The sequence below is a fragment of the Python bivittatus genome, unplaced genomic scaffold (assembly GCF_059951505.1).
Source record: "Python bivittatus isolate LINGU-HERP-01145 unplaced genomic scaffold, Pbiv_v1 ctg000290_np1212, whole genome shotgun sequence".
NCBI classification, from domain to species: Eukaryota; Metazoa; Chordata; class Lepidosauria; order Squamata; family Pythonidae; genus Python; species Python bivittatus.
In genome coordinates this window covers 94,566-117,884 of record NW_028277068.1, presented here as the reverse complement: position 1 = coordinate 117,884, position 23,319 = coordinate 94,566, and the positions used below count along the sequence as shown (strand labels likewise).

General features: G+C 42.1%; 2 protein-coding genes across 2 annotated transcripts in view; one reads left to right on the top strand and one right to left on the bottom strand.

Moving 5' to 3' along the window:
• The first annotated feature begins 65 nt into the window (after positions 1-65).
• LOC148215416 (vomeronasal type-2 receptor 116-like) lies at positions 66-20,311 on the top strand. The gene is made up of 6 exons (XM_088143611.1): positions 66-298; positions 8,611-8,902; positions 13,101-13,325; positions 16,986-17,016; positions 17,518-17,715; positions 19,416-20,311. The coding sequence occupies exons 1-6, from the start codon at positions 66-68 to the stop codon at positions 20,309-20,311; spliced, it is 1,875 nt and encodes a 624-aa protein (XP_087999737.1).
• Positions 20,140-23,319, bottom strand: part of LOC148215415 (vomeronasal type-2 receptor 1-like) — a 15,987-nt gene continuing 12,807 nt past the window's right edge. Inside the window, exons 5-6 of the mRNA XM_088143618.1 lie at positions 21,276-21,505; positions 20,140-20,278 (exon numbers count right to left, since the gene is read on the bottom strand). Coding sequence (XP_087999744.1) covers positions 21,459-21,505 — 47 coding nt within the window. The 3' untranslated portion in view covers positions 20,140-20,278; positions 21,276-21,458. The remainder of the gene's footprint in view (positions 20,279-21,275; positions 21,506-23,319) is intronic.

Below are 23,319 nucleotides of genomic sequence, written 5' to 3'. Positions count from 1 at the left end.
CTGGTCTCCAAGTTGTCCTCTGCAGCATCTGGTTGGGGACCTCTCCTCCCTTCCCTGAGTCTGACATGAACTCGCAGTCTGGAGAGATCATCTTGCAATGCAATGAAGGTTCAGTTCCCATGTTTTATGGTGCCCTTGGCTATATGGGCTTCCTGTCTGCTGTCTGCTTCTTAGTGGCTTTTCTGGCCCGGAACCTCCCTGGGGCCTTCAACGAAGCCAAGCTGATCAGCTTCAGCATGCTTGTCTTCTGCAGCGTTTGGGTGTCCTTTGTGCCCACTTATCTGAGCACAAAGGGCAAGTACATGGTGGCTGTGCAGATCTTCTCCATCTTGGCCTCCAGTGCTGGCCTTCTGGGCTTCATCTTTTTCCCCAAATGCTACATTATTTTCCTAAGGGCAGATCTGAATACAAAAGAACATTTGATGTCAAAGTAAAATAGTATAGTGAGTTTTGGGTAGGTGGCTCCCCAAAAAATACTTAACAATTCCAACAAACTCTATTTAACATTTTAATGTTCTTTTAATTAAAAAAAAAAACCTACAACTCCCCCAAGTCCTGTTTTTTCAAATCTATAATTTAATGTCAATATCCCTCCATAGAAAGCACATTTAACCCACCCACACATGAGCAGGCCTACAGTAATTTTCATGATATCCATAGTGAGATGGTGGCCAATAACTCAAAGCCTTAAAAGAGGATAAGCAGCACCTTGAACTGCACCTAGAACCTAGTGGAAACCAGTGCAACTCACACAGCAGAGACATTACAAAGGTGAATATTGGTATACCTAATACTACACATTCAACTGCTTTCTGGACCTGTTGAATCTAACAACTGCTTTTCAAGTGCAGCCCCTTGTAGAGTTTGTTGCAATAATCCAGAAGGGAAAAGGCTAACATGTGAATGACTATGAGCAGAACCTCCTGATTCAGGAAAGGGCAAATCTGGCTCCTAAGATGGATTTCTCCAAAGGGCTTCTTAGCCAGGGCTTCCACCTGCTCCTTAAGCAGGAGTCCTGAGTCCAGATTGTGCACCAATTCATTCCCTGCAGGATACTATCCTATCCATAGTTATTGATGGAACTGCTCCAGAATCAGGGTGCTCCCAAACCCAGACACAAACAGTTCTTCCTAGGGTTCAATAACAACCTGCAATATCCATCCAAACCTACACAATTTCCAGGCAATTCGTAAGCACCTCTGCAGCATTACTTGTACAGCCCAGGGCAGAAGTGTTCAACTAAGTATCATGACCATAATTAAGATACCTCATCCGAAGTGGACAGATGACCTCACCAGAGGCTCATATCTATGTGAAATAGGAATGGAGGAAAGAGAGCATCTGGGAACTGAGGTGAGGAGGGAATGTTCTGTCCATGAAAAGGGACTGATTTCAATATCCTGAAATACCAGATCATTTTGCCCCTGCCCTTAATCAAAATCAGATCTAGTGTGTGACATCCACCCCCAACTTCCTATGAGTAGCCTCCAATAATCTGCATCACATCTACGGTTGCGGCTGTGGCCATGACCTCTGAAGCCACCTTTGATTAGCTGCCCATATTTTAGCAACAATCCTGGGTAGCAGGCAAAATGCTAAAAACAACACAACCCCCCAGTCTTTCACAATAACACTCAATCAAAACTCAATCATCAGCATACTCGAGCCTTAAGCCCATGCCAGTAGATGATCTCCACCACGTTGAAGACGACCGGAGAGAATGTTGAGCCCCATGGCATATCATACTTGAGGGGCTTTGGTGTGGCCTCTTCCTCTATACAACCAACAACTGGAACCATCCCCTCAAGAAGGAGGAGAAGCATAGTTGTACACACAGGTCTTCAGAGGCAGTGCTGGAAGAAGCCATGAGTGATGATATTGAAAGCCTCTGAAGGACCAAGAAACAACTGCATGGTCACACTCCCCCATCTGGACCCTGCCAAGGCCATTCACAAGGGAAACCAAGACAATCTCAGTGCTAAAACTAGGCCCAAATTCCAACTGGAAGCAGCCAAAATATTCCATTTCCTGCAAGGCTTTGAACTTTTCTTTCTTGGGAGAGCTACAAACATGTTTTAACCTCAACATCACATTTATTAGCAAAAATTTTGGAGTATGAATAGCACTGGATAACTCCTGACACAACCTGTTCACCTTAAGCACCTATGCACACAGTCATACACACTTGCACTGTGTCCTATAAACTGAGCAACAGAGAGAAAATGGGAAATAATTTTATTAAAAAGTGGTACTCAATCTCTGTCAGGATTTGAGAAAAAAGAAATGTAGCCCTTGGGGAGAAAGATGGAGCCCAGGAGGACAGCCCTGGAAGGATACCCAAATGCTGCAGAAGACCAGCATGCTGAAGGTGATCAGCTTAGTTTTGTTGAAGGCCCCAGGCAGATTCCTGGCCAGGAAAGCGACTGTGAAGCAGATGGCAGCCAGGAAGCCCATGTGGTTGAGGGCACCATAAAATATGGGACAGAGCCTTCATTGTATTGCAGGATCATCTCTCCAGGCTGGCAGTGCTGGTCAGAGTATGGGACAGAAACTCCCAGCCAGATGGCACAGATGATAATTTAGATACTAGAGTGTGGCAGGGTCAAGTTAAGGGATCATACAAACCACAGATCCCGAGGCTGATTGCTTCTCCTCTGATATTCACAAGAGGAAGTTTTGTTATAAAAATGATATTCTCCTTGGGTGTTAAGCCTATTACATGCAAGCTATCTTTTTTTTATAAGAACTTTATTATATTATATTATATTATATTATATTATATTATATTATATTATATTAAGAATACAATTAAAAACAAAAAAGAGAATACAGTAAAGATAGAAAATAGAACTAAAAGAAAAAGACAAAAACTAAAATAGGGAAGATAGACAGAATAGAATGGAAAGCAACTTCCGACTATCTTCCATACAGATATAATTACAAATTAAAAAAAAGTTAATCTCTTACCACTAGTTAGCATTTACCACTACACCATCGCTGTACTTTATTTCCTGGTTTTGTGGCCAAGAAGGCTAACACCACTGTGAGTGTTTTGGCCAAGACAGAAGAGACAGCAACTGAGAAAATGATGCTGAAGGCTGTTTGTCGGAGAAGGCAGGTGACTCTCCTTGGTCGGCCAATGAAGAGGAAGGAGGTCAAGAAGGAAAGCAGGAGGGAGATGAGGAGAATGTAGGAGAAGTCCCGATTGTTGGCTTTGACAATCGGAGTTTCCTGGAACTGAAGGAGTATTCCCAAGACAAAGCCTGACATTAAAGAGAGGAGCAAGGCAATGGAAGCCAGGACGATCCCCAAATTTTCTTGATAAGAAAGTTTTAATTTTGGGGATACAGTGATCTTGATGGATGTTTGGATGGCGACCTTCTGGACATTTGGCACATTTTTCTGCATCTGAAAAGGGCAAGAATAAGATCTCCCATAAATGATGGGCTTCAGTCCAATGTCTAGTTTGGGTGAAAATGGGCTTTATGTGAATGGTTGCCTGTGGACCTAGTAAGAAGGAGCCCCCAGAGAGATGGGGCTCCCCTCCACCATTCAAGGGGAGGCTTGGCTGCCATCTGTTGGGGATGCTTTAATTTTTGTTCCTGAAATGAGCAAAGTATTGTCTCATGGCCTTAACGGCCCTTCTGTCAGATTCAGCGGGCCCAGCACAGCGAACGCCGCTGCTAGTCGGTTTCACCGCCCCAGGCGCAGGCAGCGGAAAAGGGGAAGCCAGCCAAACCACGAGTTAATGCCAACAGATGGCGGCGGTTAAGTCCGGCCGAGAGTGGATACATTGTATCCCATCCGGCTTCCCTCAAGCGCTTCAGACCAAGGGAACTGCACCAGCTCGGAAGTGCAGCGATCAGCGCGCAATTAAGAACTCCCGGCTTTACCTGCAGAAGGAAAGCCTAACGAACACAACAACCCCATAACCAATGGACAGCAATCAAAAGGACAAAAGAACTGGACTGAATCTGCCATTTGGGCGAGGGGGAGATTACTGCGGGTAATCAGTAACTAGGCAACAGGGGAAAGCGCAGGAACGGGGAACCTATAAAACACTATGTAATCTGTGCCAAGCCAACCCTGGCTTTGTTTGTATCTACCTACGTTACACTCGAGTAAACTTCTTTTGCTGAACCTGCATTTCACGAGAGTTTCATTAGAGCTGAATGTGGTAAACCTTACACCTTCCAGGTCTGACTCTTCTGAAAGGGCATCTCTATCTCTAACAAACTCAGCCCCTTGTCTCTCATGCATAAAAGAGGTGGTTTAAGCCAGTTTTTAAAATGTCATTCCTGCTTTGGACCTGGAGATGAACAATGTTTCTACTTGGTCAGTATTTACCCTGATTGTTAGTTTCCTCTGCTCCTTTGCCCCTACCACCCATGCTTTGACAGGAAGGACCCATCACTTCCCTTTCCTTGGGCATGTCTTTGGAGGGCTGATGAGACAAACCAACTAGTATTTTATGCTTCTTCCTTTCACTCAAGAGAGATAGGGAAGAAATGAAGAAATGTGTCAAAATCCTTGCAAACCATTTTTACAGAATATTAATCACACTACTGCTGGCTTGCTTTTCACTTGCTTTTTTACTTGCTGTGGTTCTGCCATTAAAAGATATGCGGGGGGGGGGAGGGAATGGAAAGATGGATCTTAGTCTGTTAGGGGCAGATGGGTTCTTATCACAAGCCCGGGAATGCTCAAGGTCGTACCAACGGGACAATATCAGGAGACCATGGCAGCAGTGGGGTGAAGGGAGGAGGAAGGGAAAAAGAGTAAAAGCAACTTTTGGGACACACAGGCTCAGTCTTAGCAATGCTTTGGAACTGTACACTTGTTCTCAATAAATGAACTTTCTTCTGAATCATTACTGGTTGCATGGAGAGTTACTGAAGTTGTGAGTTGTGAGTGACAGATCGTTACAAAATGTTCTCCATTAAGGAAGGAAGGAAGGAAGGAAGGAAGGAAGGAAGGAAGGAAGGAAGGAAGGAAGGAAGGAAGGAAGGAAGGAAGGAAGGACACAGTTGAAGCATAATTCTTGTCACTTGAGCTTGGGTTTCAGGTGACCCAAGACACTCCCTACAGTGGAAAGAAATCCAGGCAGAGTAATTCAGGTTGGGCTGGAGGTGGCGGGAAATGGCCCCACAAAGAGGAATTCTAAGCAACCATTTAGGCCAAATAGCATGGATCAACCCTGACCAAGACTCCTTTTTTTCCCACCTGTGTTATAAAGAGAGAATTTTGGGATTGGTATGAAGTAGATTTTTCAGACAGTGCAAATGAGAGTAGCAAATGGAAGATGTCGGTCTCTCGGTTTCTCTGGGAATCTGAGGCCATGAACTTTGCTTGTCCACAGAAACAGTTTCATCTAGACATGGACATCTTAAGGAAGACCTGATCAAACTTTTCCAAAGACCCAGCCAATATCCTTATGCCCTGGAACATTGGAAATTCTTTCTGTAAGGAGAAAGGGGGTGAATAGCAAACTAAAATATGACGGGTATGTTTTGAAACTGAAGAGGAAAGCAAGCCCTCGTTGGTCCAGTACCTTTTAATATTCTGCCTCCAGTTTAACTTGTAAGTTTGTTTCTCATTCCTCACAATGAAATATATTGTGCATATTATCAAGAAGTGGATGTTTTAAATGCCAAGCTTTCGTTGGAGGATATGGTCTCCCCAAAGTGTGCCCCTTTCTTCCAGTGTCACCCACCTTCCACAGTGGAAATGGTTCCTTCTGCACAAGGAAGACAGTTGTAGCAGCAGACGGGCTTCCCTTCCTGAGCCACCTTCTGGAATCCGGGACGACAGCGTTCCACCCAACTGGAAGGCGGCAGGGTCTGAGCAGAGAGAGGAAGGGATCCAGAAAATGAATCTCTTTCCAGAAAGAAGAAAAGGAGGAAGGCTTGAAGTTGAATGCTTAGCTTTGAAGCCTTTGAAATCTTGGAGCTGATTCAGGTGTTCTGGCTCCATGTTGCTTCCCTGATGGTCTTCTCTTCTAACTTTTGACACTCTGTGAGTTTTAGGTTGTATGGTTTATTTACTTTGGTCAAAGGAAATGTTCTCTTTTCTCATGGCTCAAATCTTCCTCCTTTTTCACAAGACCAATAAATACTTTTTTTGAACAGTTAAGTATATTTTTCTGATAATTGTGTGGGCATCTAAGTAAAGAATGTGTTGTCTTTCTAGGAGAACTTAGATTACATTCTAAGGCACTCCCTGCCACAAGATTGCAATCCCCTTGGTAATAATTGCAAGAAAAGTGAATTAAAAATTTAACCCCACCTTTTTCAGCCCTTCTGTGTCTGTAGTGACATTCTGGTTGATCATGAACTTGATATCTATGGATCCCTCTCTTTCTGAACTCCCAAATGGCACTCTGCAAAAGATTCTGTTGTTCATTACATCCCACTGAAAAACGTCCAGGTCTGCCAACAGGTCTCCGTTCAAATATACTCCATTTATGGAATGATTGTAAAGCTGCGAGTTTTGAAGAAAGGAATGAAGCTGGAATGGAAGTGAAAATGGGCATGTTTAGACAGGACATCCAAAATTTGAGGGCAAATTTCTTTGTGCTGTGGGTGAACATGTTTCTTTCTCTCTACACAAAATTGAAATTTCAGATGTATTTTCCAGCTGATTCAGAAGAGAATCTGTAAAGATGTGAAGCATAGCACCCGGTACCCCCCTTTTTAAATACCTACTATATGGACCAACACTGTAAAATATTAGAGAGAGAAAATTGGATGGGTTTTCAGGATTGTGTTACCATATCCCACAAAAGCAAGCTAGCATTTCTGGACTCCCTGCAGTACCATTTTCTTGATGTGGCCTATCTGGAAGGTTGAAATCTGTCTTAAAAGCCTGTCCAAGTTTTCAATATCCAATATTCCCTCCCTCTGTGTTCCCAGTCCAGGTGTGAGAACCTTCTAGTTGATTTTGACATCAGTGAGCAGAATTCTTCCCACGTAGTTGTGTAAAACATACTTTTTAAAAGGTTCTTTCTCAATCACAACTCCAAGGAGGAGTTGGTCCTCCTTGGACCAATTAAGTTCAAATTTTAGTATTGATGTGTGAATGACTATTCACACCCATACTAAACATCTCTCTTGGTATAGATTATAATGATATATAATTTTTACAAAAGTTGGGGGCCAAATTCTCCTGTCTCACTCCATGGCTCATTTTCAGAGTTTAAACACCATCTGTGACTTCTCCCTTTGTGTATCTGCCTGTTGACTCATTCCAAGTTCAGAGAGGTGATGTTTCTCCTCCTTACTATGATCCAAATCACAGTTATTTACTTGTCTTGGTGCTCAATCTCTAGGGACCTTTCTGCAAAGTTTCAAAAATTTGATGACAGATGTCAATGACATGTTTTCACCTCAATACCAGACTAACACCCTGTTGGCTGATGTCATGGCATTGGAAAGTTGTGGGTGAATAAATGCTTCTGGAGAAAGAAAGAGCAAGGGGAGGCTTTTAGGGCAGTCAGCAGCTGTGTTTACTCCTCTCCCCTCCAGATGTGCAACCCTAACTCTCTACATCATCTTCATTTTTATTCAGAGAAGACACAGAGCTGGAGGCTCAGTCAGGAACACAAGTCATGTTGCTGCTTGTGCTGCTCATGTGGCCCCAGGGAGTCTGTATCAAGCTCAAGGCCAAATGCCTCCTGACTCCGAAGAGGGATGGGGTGGACCCACAGAATCGGTACAGGCCAGGACAGCTTTTCATTGGTGGCATAATCTCTGCAACTAGGGCTAAGTTTCAACAATTAAGCTTCAACACAACTCCTTCAAATGAATTATTGTGGTAAGTGAACCTGCCTGCATTTGCATGAAAGCCACCCTCCAGTCTCTGAAGGTATTTTCCTCTTGATCTCCCACATTTGCTATCTCTCACCTCACTTTCCTTGACATCCTCTGAGTGGAACTAGACTGTGGGTGGAGAAGAGAGGGTGGTTGTTCCCTTCTCTTCCTTCCTTGCCCCCAAAATTGGACAACATAGTCCCAAAAAGGCAGGATTACTATATTTTTTCCCTGCTTTGAAAATCTACATTCTTTTTTCTGAAGAAAAATTCACTGATAACATGAACGAATAATAGATGCAAATTTATTAAGACATTGAAGTTCCAAACGTCTCTGAGTCCCATTATGAATTGATGCTAGGTATTGTAAACTTATCATGATTTCAATGTAAGCCAAATCTCCACTGAACATCTTTAAAATCTAAAAATGTCCAGAGATTGATAACATATTGGCTTTGTTAAGAGTTACAGCTGCTACTTGTATGTGTTTTTTGTATGTGTCTGAGTGTGCAAATGGTGGTCTATGTGACCTTTCCAACTTTAGGATTTAATGATTCTATATTTTATATAGAGGCATAGATGTAACTTCCAGCTATTAAATACTGGAGAAGGTAACTTCCATCCCAAACTGGGTTCATTTTCGTGGGTTTGATCTATTAACTTTTATTAATTCAGTTTATTTTTTTAAGTTAATATTTTTAAAAATAAAGTAATCCATCCAGAGGAATTCTTGGGCTTGGGTGAATTAGAAAAAATATTGTAAAAATGGTCAATAAAATCTTCCTTTCATTCTTATGTTCTAGGATAGCAATGCCAGAATACTGGAAAATGCTCTCCTTCCTTTTGGCCATCCAAGCGATCAACCAGGATTCCCTCCTCTTACCCAACATCACCCTGAGTTACAACATTTATGAAAGCTATTACAGTGCACAAATGACTTCGGATGCTTTGCTGGACCTTCTTTCTGATGGGGAGGCCAATGTTCCCAACTACAGCTGTGGAAGGCAGAGAAATACAGTGGCTCTTCTGGAAGGGGCCGAGATTGACACCTCCATCCAGATTTCGACCATATCAGGCATCTACAAAGTCCCACAGGTGTGTTTTTGCTGGGAAGGGAATTTTGATCCATGCAACCTTCAGTCAGAGGTCCTCTATTGCAACTGGAGAAAAGAGTTGTATTATGCTTGTTGTTGTTGTTTAGTCGTTAAGTCGTGTCCGACTCTTCGTGACCCCGTGAACCATATTGCGCCAGGCCTTCCTGTCCTTCACTGCCTCCCTGAGTTTGCTCAGTTTCATGCTCATTGCTTCAGTGATGCTATCTAACCATCTCATCCTCTGCCGTCCTCTTCTCCTTTTGCCTTCAATCTTTCCCAGCATCAGGGTCTTTTCCAAAGAGTCCTCTCTTCGCATTAGGTGACCAAAGTATCTGAGCTTGAGCTTCATTATCAATCCTTCCAATGAGCAGCCAGGGTTGATTTCCTTTAAGATTGACTGGTTTGACCTCCTAGCAGTCCAGGGGACTCTTAAGAGTCTTCTCCAGCACCACAGTTCAAAGGCATCAATTCTTCAGCGCTCAGCCTTCTTTATGGTCCAGCACTCACAGCCATACATTACTACTGGAAAAACCATAGCTTTGACTATGCAGATCTTTGTCGGCAAGGTGACGTCTCTGCTTTTTAATATGCTATCTAGGCTTGCCATAGCTTTCCTCCCAAGGAGCAAGCGTCTTTTAATTTCATGGCTGCAGTCTCCGTCTGCGGTGATCTTGGAGCCCAAATAAATGAAGTCTGTTACTGCTTCCATTTCTACCCCTTCTATTCGCCAGGAATTGATGGGTCCAGATGCCATGATCTTAGTTTTTTTAATGTTGAGTTTCAAGCCAGCTTTTGCACTCTCCTCTTTCACCCTCATCAAGAGGCTCTTTAGTTCTTCTTCACTTTCTGCCATGAGGGTGGTATCGTCCGCATATCTGAGGTTGTTGATGATTCTCCCTGCAATCTTAATTCCGGCTTGTGATTCTTCCAACCTGGCATTTCTCATGATGTACTCTGCATATAGGTTAAATAAGCAGGGTGACAGTATACAGCCTTGTCGTACACCTTTCCCTATTTTGAACCAATCGGTTGTTCCATGACCAGTTCTAACTGTTGCTTCTTGGCCTGCATACAGATTTCTCAGGAGACAGGTAAGGTGGTCTGGTACTCCCATCTCTTTAAGAACTTGCCACAGTTTGTTGTGATCCACACAATCAAAGGCTTTTGCATAGTCAATGAAGCAGAAGTAGATATTTTTCTGGAACTCTCGTGCTTTCTCCATGATCCAGCGAATGTTGGCGATTTGATCTCTAGTTCCTCTGCCTCTTCGAAACCCAGCTTGTACATCCGGTAGTTCTCGGTTCATGTATTGTTGAAGACTAGCTTGTAGGATTTTGAGCATAACCTTGCTAGCATGTGAAATGAGTGCAATTGTGCGATAGTTTGAGCATTCTTTGGCATTGCCCTTCTTTGGAATTGGAACATAAACTGACCTTTTCCAATCCCGTGGCCACTGTTGCGTTTTCCAAACTTGCTGGCATATTGAGTGCAGCACTTTAACACCATCATCTTTTAGTATTTTAAATAACTCAGCTGGAATACTGTCATCTCCACTAGCTTTGTTGTTAGCAATGCTTCCTAAGGCCCACTTGACTTCACTCTCTAGGATGTCTGGCTCAAGGTCAGTGATCACACCAGCGTGGACATCAGGGACATTAAGATCTTTCTTGTATAGTTCTTCTGTGTATTCTTGCCACCTCTTCTTAATCTCTTCTGCTTCTGTTAGGTCCCTGCCTTTTTTGTCCTTTATCATGCCCATCTTTGCACTAAACGTTCCTTTCATATCTCCAATTTTCTTGAAGAGATCTCTAGTCTTCCCCATTCTATTGTTTTCCTCAATTTCTTTGCATTGTTCATTTAAGAAGGCCTTCTTATCTCTCCTTGCTATTCTCTGGAAATCTGCATTCAGTTGCTTATATCTTTCCCTTTCACCCTTGCTTTTCTCATTCCTTCTTTCCACAGCTATTTGTAAAGCCTCATCAGACAGCCATTTTGCTTTCTTGCATTTCTTTTTCTTTGGGATGGTTTTAGTTGCTGCCTCCTGTACAATGTTACGGACCTCCGTCCATAGTTCTTCAGGCACTCTGTCTACCAAATCTAATCCTCTAAATCTATTCATCACCTTCACTGTGTACTCACAAGGAATATGATCTAAGTCATACCTGAGTGGTCTAGTGGTTTTCCCTACATTCTTCAATTTAAGCCTAAATTTTGCAGTAAGAAGCTCATGATCTGAGCCACAGTAAGATCCTGGTCTTGTTTTTGCTGTCTGTATAGAGCTTCTCCATCTTTGGCTGCAAAGTATATAATCAATCTGGTTTTGGTATTGACCGTCTGGTGATGTCCATGTGTAGAGTCGTCTCTTGTGTTGTTGGAAAAGAGTGTTTGCTATGACTAGCTTGTTCTCTTGACAGAACTCTATTAGCCTTTGCCCAGCTTCATTTTGTACTCCAAGGCCAAACTTGCCTGTTATTCCGATTACTCCTTGACTTCCTACTTTAGCATTCCAATCCCCTATGATGAAAAGGACATCTTTTTTTGGTGCTAGTTCTAGAAGGTGTTGTAGGTCTTCATAGAAGCGGTCAACTTCAGCTTCTTCAGCATCAGTGGTTGGGGCATAGACTTGGATGACTGTGATGTTGAATGGTTTGCCTTGGATACGCACTGAGATCATTCTGTCGTTTTTGAGGTTGTACCCCATTACTGCCTTTCCCACTCCCTTATTGACTATGAGTGCATCTCCATTTCTTCTAAGAGTTTCTTGCCCACAGTAGTAGATATAATGGTCACCTGAATTCACCCATTCCCGTCCATTTCAGTTCGCTGATTCCCAAGATGTCGATGTTCAATCTTGTCATCTCATGTTTGACCACATCCAGCTTGCCTTGGTTCATAGTTCTTACATTCCAGGTACCTATACAATATTGTTCTTTACAGCATCGGACCTTCTGTTCGCTTCCAGATACATCCACAGCTGAACGTCCTTTCGGCTTTGGCCCAGCCGCTTCACTCTTTCTGGAGCTACTTGGAATTGCCCTCCGCTCTTCCCCAGTAGCATATTGGACACCTTCCGACCTGAGGGGCTCATCTTCCGGCATCATATCTTTTAGCCTTTTAACATTGTCCATGGGGTTTTCTTGGCAAGGATACTGGAGTGGGTTGCCATTTCCTTCTCCAGTGGACCACATTTTGTCAGAACTCTCTGTCATGACCTGTCCGTCTTGGGTGGCCCTGCACGGTATAGCTCATGGCTTCACTGAGTTACGCAAGCCCCTTCGCCACGACAAGGCAGTGATCCATGAAGGGGTGTATTATGCAGATGGGAGGTATTCAGGATAAAGGTTCAAGTTATGGAAGGGTGGGAAGGATTAGAGTAGACATATTCCCTCCCAGCATGGTCCCAAGTCCAGACTGGGGAATCTTTGATTTCCAAGAGTTTGAAAAAGTCTCCACTGAGGAAGCAAAAGGGAAGGGAAGCAATTCAGAAAGCAATGGGGGAGTAGATAAGCCTTCTTGTCCAGGAGTGGAATATGGCTTCATTAAGCCAGAATTGTTATCTATAATTCTGGATGCTGTGGGAGTCAAATAGCATGTCTTTCATTGCTTTTTAGATCAGCTACACTTTTGTTTCCCAGACATCCAGTGATAAGACTCAGTCCCCTTTCTTCTACCCGATGCTCCCTGCTGAAGGAGTCCAGTACCCAGGGATGGTCAAGGTGCTCCTCCATTTCAGGTGGACTTTGGTGGGTCTGATTGCTCCGGAAACTGACCAGGGGGAGAGATTCCTGAGGACCCTGACTTCTATGTTGCTCAGGAATGGCATTTGTCCAGTTATCTTGCAAACCTTTTCCAAAACAATTTATCATGTTTTTATAAATGATGAACCATTCCACAGTTGGAGACAAGTGAATGTCTTTCTTTATGGTGCTGAGGAGTATTCATTCAATATAGGGCTAAAGATTGTACAACTAGTATTTGAAACTTTTACGGAGCCTGTTACAGGAAAAGTCCTGATCACAACAATACAATGGGATTTCACCATTTATTTGGCACATGATGACTTTCCCATTCAATTTCTTCATAGCATTTTTTCCTTTCTGATGAAGAGAAATCACATGGCAAAATACAGTGGGTTTACGCAGTTTTACTCGACCATGCAATTTCTTGCATGGACATCCTATAGATGCTCCTACACTAAGGATGCCTTTTCTGTGAAAGTGTGGAGACGCTGCAGAGAGAGAGAAGAGCTGGAGGCTCTGCCTGAGGAGATACTTGATCGGATCCTGTCTCTGGACAACTATTTCATTTACAACACCATCTGGGCTGTGGCGCGGGCCTTCCATGAAGCCTATGTATCCGGATCCAAGAGGACAAGGATCAACGGTGGGAAGAACTTGGAGACTCCAAGGCTGAAGGCTTGGCAGGTATTTGTTGTCTGTTGCACACCTCTCCCCAGCAGCTAAGAATCAGTTTTACAAAAGTAAGAATTAAGCTCATATACTCAAAATAAAATAAAAAATAAAATTCAAAGAAAACATGAAATTGAATCCCAACTTCCCATTCCTCTCTCTTTTGAATTCCCTTCACTTTTCCCCCTTTGTTTGCCAAAAGAATCTCCTTTTAAACTTCATTTGGAAGAAATAATTTGGATGTCTTCAGTGTTTAGCCATCCTTTCCCTCATTCAATCAAATATCATTTCACCTCCTGCCAATAATGATTTCTTGGTTAATCTATTGTTTTGCTTTGCTTTACAAGCAGGAGCACAACCATCTCCCACCCAATCCTGTCCCCTCCTTTCCAGTGAACTGTGGGGTATGTTAGACCTCAAGGCAAGCAAAGATTCTTGCAATCCTTCCTGAGTGAAAGAGGACTTTTCTTTGCAAGCGAGAGGCAGATCCTCATGATCAAATAGACTCTGCCGAGGTTCAATAAGGGGAACAGTTGGGATGGCGGAGGGGCTCCCCCTTAAGAAAGCCAGAGGTCCCACTCTGCCACATCCATCTGTGTGTGTGTGTGTGTGCGTGCAGTTGTGCACTTCCTTACAGAAGTGTATAGAGGAACATCATCAGGATCCCCTAGAAAAAGAAGATTATAGTTCAGAAGTAGCAAATTAGATGGAATCAGAGACATTCTCCAATAGCTTCGTGCCTTGTTCAATAATGAATCTCACTTGAACAGCTTTTGAGAAGTGTTTTCATGGTGATTATTAAGATTTGGACCTCCAAGAACACACTTCTGTTTAGAAGGTAATTTTCTCCGTTATCCCACGGGCTTGTGTTTTGAGGAGGACCAAACCAAAATAATAATTAATAACCAATCACTGCTGTTTATTCATTAATATTTGAAGCTAATGATATAGAGTGCAGTCAAAGAATTGCATAATTGGAAGTTTATGGCAAAGAATATTTGAGACTTGTATATAAGGCAATTAGGTAGAAATCAGTTAATCCTTGAGGAGAATTTATCCCATTATTCAATTGAAGGAGAGAAAGGCAAAGAGTTTAGAGGACATGGGGGAATTTTCAAGAATGATCATTTGACAATGTGTTCAGTTTAGAAGCACTTGATATTAAATTGACAGCTTTTGAAAAAAGAATGGATGAAAGACTTCAAAAGGTGAAAGAGGAAATGAAAGAAAAAGTTAAGAAGGTGGAAATCACTGTAAAACAAGTGTCTGGAGAGGTAAAACAAATTAATGACAAAGTAGAAATTTTAGAGAGTAAGACAGAACTTTTAGATGGAGAGTTAGAAAGAGAAATAGATAATCTGGCTCTGTTGGAATTGAGAGAGAAGGGATTTTATTTGAGATTTAAAGCAACCCCAGAATATTCTGGTTAAGATATTACAGAAAGTATGATTAAAGTCTTGGCAATTTTTTTGGACCAAGAAGACAAGGATACAGAGGCAGAGATTAATAAAGTGTACAGAATAAATTTAAGATTGTCGAGAATAAGTAACATTCCAAGGGACGTTTTGGTGAACTTCGTCAGGAAGAAGACAAGGTTTTGCAGCAGCACCATAATACAAGACTTACCAATACAGATAATTGTCCTTAAAGAAATTCTTATCAGAAATTTTAATTAAGAGAAAAGAGTTGTTGTTTTTTTTTTTTTTACTGAGAATTGAAAGCAGAAAAAGTTGATATTTTTATGGGACAAATTGGAAAGTGTGATTTTTACTTTTGAACAGCAGAGTTTAAAAGAGAGGAGACTACAGAAAAACTCATGCAGGTGCAAGAGGAAAGTTCAGGGCATTTGCAGATGTTTGATGTTGGTTCTGGAAGATCCTTGAAAGGAATAGAGATATGGATGGGCAAATTAAAAGAATATGGTACATTAGTAGGACTCCAGATTAATAAACAGAAGACAAAGATTTTAACAAAAAATATGAAAACAGCAGGTCAAACAGAATTGATGAATAAAATGGGTTTTAAGATTGAGAAGAAGGTAAAATATCTGGTTATCACTATGACAAATCTGAATTGTATTTTATTTCAAAATAACTATGTTAAGACATGGAATGAAGTCAGAAAAGACATGTTAAGATGGGAAAACTACAATTATGATTGCTGAGGAGAGTTTCTGTGATAAAAATGAATGTCTTGCCTAGAATAACGTTTTCCTTTCAGACAACACCTGTTTTGACAACTGATGCAGCATTTAAACAGTGGCAGAAAGACATATTGAAATTTGTGTGGCGGGGGGAAAAAAGCACAACTTAAGTATAAGGTGTTCCAGGATGCAAAGGAAAGAGGAGGTTTGGGTTTACCTGACTTGAAATTGTATTTTGCAGCTTGCTGTTTGGTCTGGATAAAAGAGGGGGTGTTGGTGAGAAATAGAAGGCTGTTGGAGTTAGAAGAACACGACCTGAGATTTGGGTGGCATGGATATTTGTGGTATGACAGAGTCAAGGTTAATTTGGATTTTAAAAGTCACTATCTTAGATGTGCCATATTAAGAATATGGAAGAGATGCAAACCCAGATTTTTCCTGAAAACCCCTTTGTGTTTTCAGGCACAAGAAGCATTTTATAGATGAGAGATAATAGGCAAATATAAATGGTCAACTTATCATGAGACACTAGAATTTTGTGAAGGAGAATTTTCTGAAGGGGAATTTGAAACAGAAGAGGAGCAAATGAAAGAACGCATGATAAAGGGGGCTACAATTTTTGTTTATAATGTACAGTTGGAACAATGGGAAAATATGTGGCTGAAAGGATTGAGATTTTCATTATGTTATAATCTTAGAGAGAATTTTTTTCAAATTATGTATCATTGGTATATGTCACCGGAGCAATTGTCTAGAATGTATAATGGCAAATTTATGTTGGAAATATGAACAAAAAGAAGGGTAATTTTTATCATGTCTGGTGGAGATGTAAAAAAGCTAGAAAATTCTGGATTCAAATACATACACTAATTCAGAGGATTTTAAAGATTAATATGCAATTGAAACCAGAGGTTTTTCTTTGGGATTGATGGACAAACAGCTGGAAAAAGGTCATGGAACCTTCTTTTTGTACATGATAACTGCAGCGGAATTATTGTATGCACAAAGATGGAGAGATCTGGTAGTACCCAGAATGGAGGAATGGCGGGTGAAGATGCTGGAACTTGCTGAGATAACTAAATTGGCTTCTTTGATCAGAAAAAAGACAATATCTATGTTGATTGCTGACTGAAACCCCCTTATAGACTTTTCTATGACACAGAAAAAAATGAACTTATGATCTATGGTTTTGATGATTAGACAAAATAGATTTTAATTTAATAGACTTATGTTGTAACGAGAGAGTAAGAGGTAAATTTATACTTGTACTTCTAACTGCTGTAAGGAAGATCAGAAGCTACTTCTTTGCATCTTTTTTCTTTCTTTTCTATTTTTCTATTACTTTTTTTCCTCTCTTGCACTTTTAGCTTTCTCTTCGGTTTCTTTCTTTCTTTTTCTTTTCTTTTCCTCACTTGATATTAGTTTGTACTACCTTTATCCTCTTTAAAAAAAATCTTGAATAAAAAAAATGCAGTAAAAAAAAAAGAAGGGTCCTCTGAACATGTTTTTTACTTTCTGTTGCCACTTGACAGGTAGACTGTAAAGGAACTGAGAGGGATGAAGGTAAGGAATAAGCCATCAAGGAGGAACTGGCAGGTGATTACATAGTCCAGAGACAGAAGGAGATTTGGGGAAGAAACCCAAAACCACCCTTGCCTGACAATGTAAATTGGGAGAGGGAAAAACTTGGATAAGCTTTCAAGGCCGATGTCACCCCCTCCAGGTTGGACAGTTCAAGAAACAGACACTGCAGGGATTCTAGGAATCTAGGATGCGATTTTATTGTTATTGGGCATATTAGAATCTTGAAAGCCAGTCCACGTTTCTCTCTCACCCATCTCAGTGTTTGTCCAGTTCATATATAATTAAAGTGTAAGTTAGTAGGTTATAGATCAACTACTAAAGAACCTGGAAAATGAATCTGATATGTTCATTTTGTATATAGACAGATACTTCTTCAGTTCCCCTGGAGCCCAAGTGAAGGGGTCTTACCATAGAATGTTGGGTGCCCTGTCTAAAAATACCCATTTTCTCTTCCATTCCAGCTTCATTCTTTCCTTCAAGATTCTCAGTTTTACAATAATGCCATGGAAGGGGTCTATTTGAATGAAAATGGAGAGCTGGCATCACACCTAGATATTGTGAACTGGGTGTTTTTCTCCAAAACCTCTATTACCAAAGTGAGGTTTGGGAGTCTAGAACGACAGGGATCCCAGGATTTCACATTTATGATCAACCCGAATGTGACTGCAGAGATGGAAGGTCTGAACAAGGTGGGAAAAGTTTATTTCATTCTGGCTGAAGCTCTTACCAACAGGGTTGCATTCTTTGGGCATGGAGTGGTTTTGAACGTCACCAAAGTTTTCCAAGAGAATTTCTGTTTTGATTTTGAGGCTTCTATGAGAAATATAACCTTAAATGTTTAAGTAAACTATTTATTAGGCCTTGGCAAAAGTAGGTAGATTTGATCCATGGAGCAACAGGATTACCGTATTTTTCCGACTATAAGACGATACTTTTTTCTAAAATCCTTACACTAAAAATTGAAGGGTGTCTTAGTCAAGGAAGTAAGGCGAGGAGAGAACCACGTGGTTGCAAAACTGCCCATACTTTGTCTCTGCAAACAGGATTCCTCCTATTTCTAGCCTCCAATCACGAGTGAAATAGCTTGATTCTGCAAACAGGCTTCCTCCAATCACGAGCCTCCAGTCACGAGTGAAACTGCCCATACTGTCTCTGCAAACAGACTTCCTCCAATCACGAGCCTTATGTAACTGATGTCAGCTGATGCTGAACAAAGCAATTGGAGGAAGTCTATTTGCAGAGACAAGCTATCGGCAGTTTCATTCGTGATTGAATGTAATCAGTTATGCAAAAGAGCATGGAAATAGAGCTGCAGAGAGATGGTTTGGACCTCCTCCAACCGAGTGTATCAGGTGAATGTTACCTAATTACTAAATAAAAATGTATTCTGCACTATCTTTAAAATATTGATTTCTTAATTTTGGGTTGGAAAAGTGGGGGTCGTCTTGTACATGGGGGCATCTTATTGACGGAAAAATACGGTAATTCTGCCAAAGCAAAATATCCATCCAATCTTTGCATGAGTAATTTAGTATACAAATTTAGATTCTGAATCTAAAAATTGTTTTTTGTGAAAAATTAGAAGAGAAGATAACATAGAAGTTACGGGCAGCTGAATCTGGTGCATGAACTCCCAATTTTTATAGACTTCAAAGTGAGTGAAGCTCAGTCTTGAATTTCAGACCACTAATCCTTCCACCTTTGCATCCTTTCATGAAATAAATTAATTTCCTGGGTGTCTTTCCTCTCTCTGCTCAGCCCCTGCCTCTTTCCAGGTGTGTGGAAAGCTGTCCTCCTGGATTCAGGAAGGTGGCTCAGGAAGGGAGGCCCATCTGCTGCTACGATTGTCATCCTTGTGCAGAAGGAACCATCTCCACCATGGAAGGTGGGTGAGATCTGAGGAAAGCTTGAGGCTCTTTACTTAGACATTTTCTGTGCAAGGGGTTTTTAAAAGCATTTCTGATTCTGGGTGCCTCTTCTATTTTCAACTCTCCCTTGCTGTGTTCATGAAACCTTGAATACAGTATTCCCCAAACAGAGCCCCTGCACTGAACAGGGATGGTAGATCTGATGGTCTCAATGGCTGTTCCAACTTCTGGATTCTCACTAAGAGGAGGCAAGATGACTAATAATCACAATAATCATAATAATCATAATTATGAGTCATGCAAGAACCACACTTTCTTCTTGTCCTGGGAGGAACCTTAACTATTTGTTCAGAACAGGAATGCATGATGATGTCCTCAACCAACCATGAGCCTGCCTGAAGGTCATCAACCCTTAATTTTCCTTGTCCGAGTCAAATTTAGAGTTTTTTCCCCTTCTGCTGGCATAATTTGTATAGGCTTTAAGGGAGATCTTATTCTTGCTTTTTTCAGATGCAGAAAAATGCAACAAATGTCCAGAAGATCAATATCCAAACATCCATCGAGATCGCTGTATAGAGAAGATTATCACCTTCCTATCCTATGAAGAAAATCTAGGGATCATCCTGGCTTCTCTTGCCTTGTTCCTCTCCTTAATCACAGGCTTTGTCTTGGGAATTTTCATAAAATTCAAAGACACTCCAATCATCAAAGCCAACAATCAGGACCTCTCTTACATGCTCCTTGTATCACTTCTGCTTTCCTTCTTGACCTCCTTCCTCTTCATTGGCCGACCAAGGAGAGCCACCTGCCTTCTGCGACAAACAGCTTTCAGCATCATTTTCTCAGTCGCTGTCTCTTCTGTCTTGGCCAAAACAGTCACGGTGGTGTTAGTGTTCTTGGCCACAAAGCCAGGGAATAAAGTGCAGAGATGGCTGGGGAAGAGCTTGGCCAACTCCATCGTCCTTTCTTGCTCTGGTCTCCAAGTTGTCCTCTGCAGCATCTGGTTGGGGACTTCTCCTCCCTTCCCTGAGTCTGACATGAACTTGCAGTCTGGAGAGATCGTCTTGAGATGCAATGAAGGTTCTGTTCCCATGTTTTATGGTGCCCTTGGCTACATGGGGTTCCTGGCTGCTGTCTGCTTCTTAGTAGCCTTTCTGGCCCGGAACCTCCCTGGGGCCTTCAACGAAGCCAAGCTAATCACCTTCAGCATGCTGGTCTTCTGCAGTGTTTGGGTCTCCTTTGTGCCCAGTTACCTGAGCACGAAGGGCAAGTACATGGTGGCTGTGCAGATCTTCTCCATCTTAGCCTCCAGTGCTGGCCTTCTGGGCTTCATCTTTTTCCCCAAATGCTACATTATTTTCCTAAGGGCAGATCTGAATACAAAAGAATATTTGATGTCAAAATAAAATAGTACAGTGAGTTTTGGATAGGTGGCTCCCAAAGAAATTAATTAACATTTCCAGCAAACTTTGACACTTTAATGTTCTTTTAATTAAAAAAAAAAAAACACCCACAACCCCTCCACTAAGTACTAATTTTTTCAAATCTATAACTTGATGACAGTATCCCTCCATAGAAGTCATCTCATCCACCCACACACTCCACTGCTTTCTTGACCTGTTGAAGTTTCCAACTGCTTTTTAAATGCAGTCCCATGTAGAGTTTGTTGCAATAATCCTGAAAGGAAAGGGCTAACATTTGAGTGACTACGAGCAGTGCCTCCTGATTCAGGAAGAGGCAAAACTTGCTCATAAGATGGATTTGTGTCAAGGCCCTCCTAGCTAGGGCTCCCACCTGCTCCTCAAGCAGGAGTCTTGAGTCCAGACTTTGTACCAATTCATTCCCTGCAGGAGTACTATCCTGTCCAGAGTTTTTGATGGAAGTGCTTCAGAACCAGGGTGCTCCCAAACCCAGACACACTCAGTTCTTTCTAGGGTTCAGTCACAACCTGCAATCTCCATCCAAATCTTCACAATCTCCAGGCATTGAGTAAGCACCTCTATAGATTACATCATCAGAGGCTTCATGTCTATGTTAAATAGGAATGGAGACAACGAGGGAGAGCTAAGGGAACTCTGAGGCCAGGAGGGAATGTTCTGTACATGACAAGGGACTGATATCAATATCACTACGTACCAGATCATCTTGCCACTGCCCTTTACCAAAATCAGATCTAGAGTGTGACATCACCCCCAACATCCTATGAGTAGCTCCAATAATCTGAATCACATCTGTGGTTGCAGCTGTGTCCATGAACTCCCAAGCCATCTTTGATTAGCTGCCCATATTGTAGCAGTCCAAACAGTAAAAACAACAGGACCCCCCAATCTTTTACAATAAAACTCAATCAAAACTCAATCACCAGCTTACATGAGCTTTGAGCCCATGTCAATAGATGATCTCCACAAGTGGTTTCATGTTGTAGGGGACTGGAGAGAGTGTTGAGCCCCATGGCATCTCATACTTGAGGCGCTTTGGTTTGTCCTCCGCACAACCAACAACTGGAACCATCCCCTCAAGAAGGAGGAGAAGCATAGTTGTACACACAGGTCTTCAGAAGCAGTGCTGGAAGAGGCCAAGATTGATGGTATCAAAAGCCTCTGAAAGATCAAGAAACACCAAGAAGGTCACACTGTCCCAACCTGATCCTGCCAAGGCTTTTCACAAGGGAAACCAAGACAGTCTCAGTGCCAAAACAGGCGCAAAGCCCAACTGGAAACAGCCAAAATAATCCATTTCCTGCAGGGCTTTGAACATTTCTTTCTTGGGAGAGCTACAAACAAGTTTTAACCTCAACATCACATTTATGAGCCAAAATTTTGGAGTATTGGATAAAGCCTGACACAACCTGTTCAACATAAGCACCTTTGTACACACTCAAACACACTTGCACAGTTCTCTATAGACTGAGCAACAGGGAGAAAATGGGAAATAATATTATTAAAAAGTGGTAGTCAATCTGTATCATGATTTGAGAAAAAAGAAATCCAGCACTTGGGAGGAAAGATGGAGCCCTGCAGGCCAGCCCTGGAAGGACACCTAAATGCTGTAGAAGACCAGCATGCAGAAGATGATCAGTTTGGTTTCGTTGAAGGCCCAGCTAGAGTCCTGACCAGGAAAGTGACTGTGAAGCAGATAGCAGCCAGGAAGCCCATGTAGTTAAGGGCACGATAGAATGTGGGGACAGAGCCTTCATTGTATTGCAGGATGATCTCTCCAGGCTCGGAGTGCCGATAAGAGTAGGGGCCAGAAACTCCCAGCCAGATGGCAGAGAGTGTAATTTAGATACCAGAGTGTCGCGGGGTCAGACTTAAGGTATTGTATGAACCATGGATCAGGAGGCTGAATGCTTCTCCTTTGATATTTGCAAGAGGAAGTTTTGTGATAAAAGCGATATACTCCTAGTGTGTTAAGCCTATTATATGCAACCTATCTGTGCCTAATGATAAATGATAGAAGAGACAGGTGACAGAACTTCACACAGTTCCCAATATGCTCCTCCTTGTCTTGTTTCTTATTCCACCATACTGCTGAAGTTCAGTTTCACCTTCTCCATGTACAGCTGGCTTGTCCTTCAGCTCTCGGACCCCACTTCCTTTCTCTCCTGCAGTGACACCCATATCCTTGGCCTTCGGTGTTTTCCTTTTGACCTCTCTGCAGTGCAGGCATGGTCTTTGCTCTCTGAAAGTCCCAGGAAACACAAAGCCATAAGGAAGGACACTCACATCAGCAGCCTTGAGTCTTTCCTTCCACAAAGGACATTGCTTTCATAGTCAGGAGGGTCAGAACAAGGAGAGGGCTTGGATACAGGGTAGTCAGAAAGTGAGCAGTATCAGTTAGACTTTGCAGATAGCCTTTTAGCCTGATGATTATCCAAGTTTATGCTCCAAGTGCTGATGCGAAGAAGGGGAATTCTATGAGTTCTAAGTCCAGTTGAATCTGAAATCAACAGAACAGGTAAGCAAGAAGTGGTGGTTGTGGATGGAGAATGGAAGGCCAAAGTTGGAAACATCAAGGAGGAAAACATGTTGGGATTGGAAGGCCTAGGAAACAGAAATGAAGCAGGGAACAACAATCTACATCATAGTGATGTTGAGGCCCAAAAATGTTTTCAGAAAGCCTGAGGTTTTTCTGTTGCTCTGGACACTGTGTCCATGATGCTCCAAAACCAGCAAGTATTCTGGGAAGTTTAAAATGGCAGCTACACCCAGCTAGCCAGCACTGTTTGAATCACTGGACTGGTGGCAGGGGGATAAATCGGGGGCAGGAGAGGTGTCGATGGAGGCTGCCATGGTTGGTGAAATCCCACCAGATCCTTGAAGGACAGTTACTATTTCTTCTCTGGAGACTGCACCGTATTACATTTTAGGCCTGTCTTATCTCCAGTGCAGTCAATACACCAATATGTATTCCA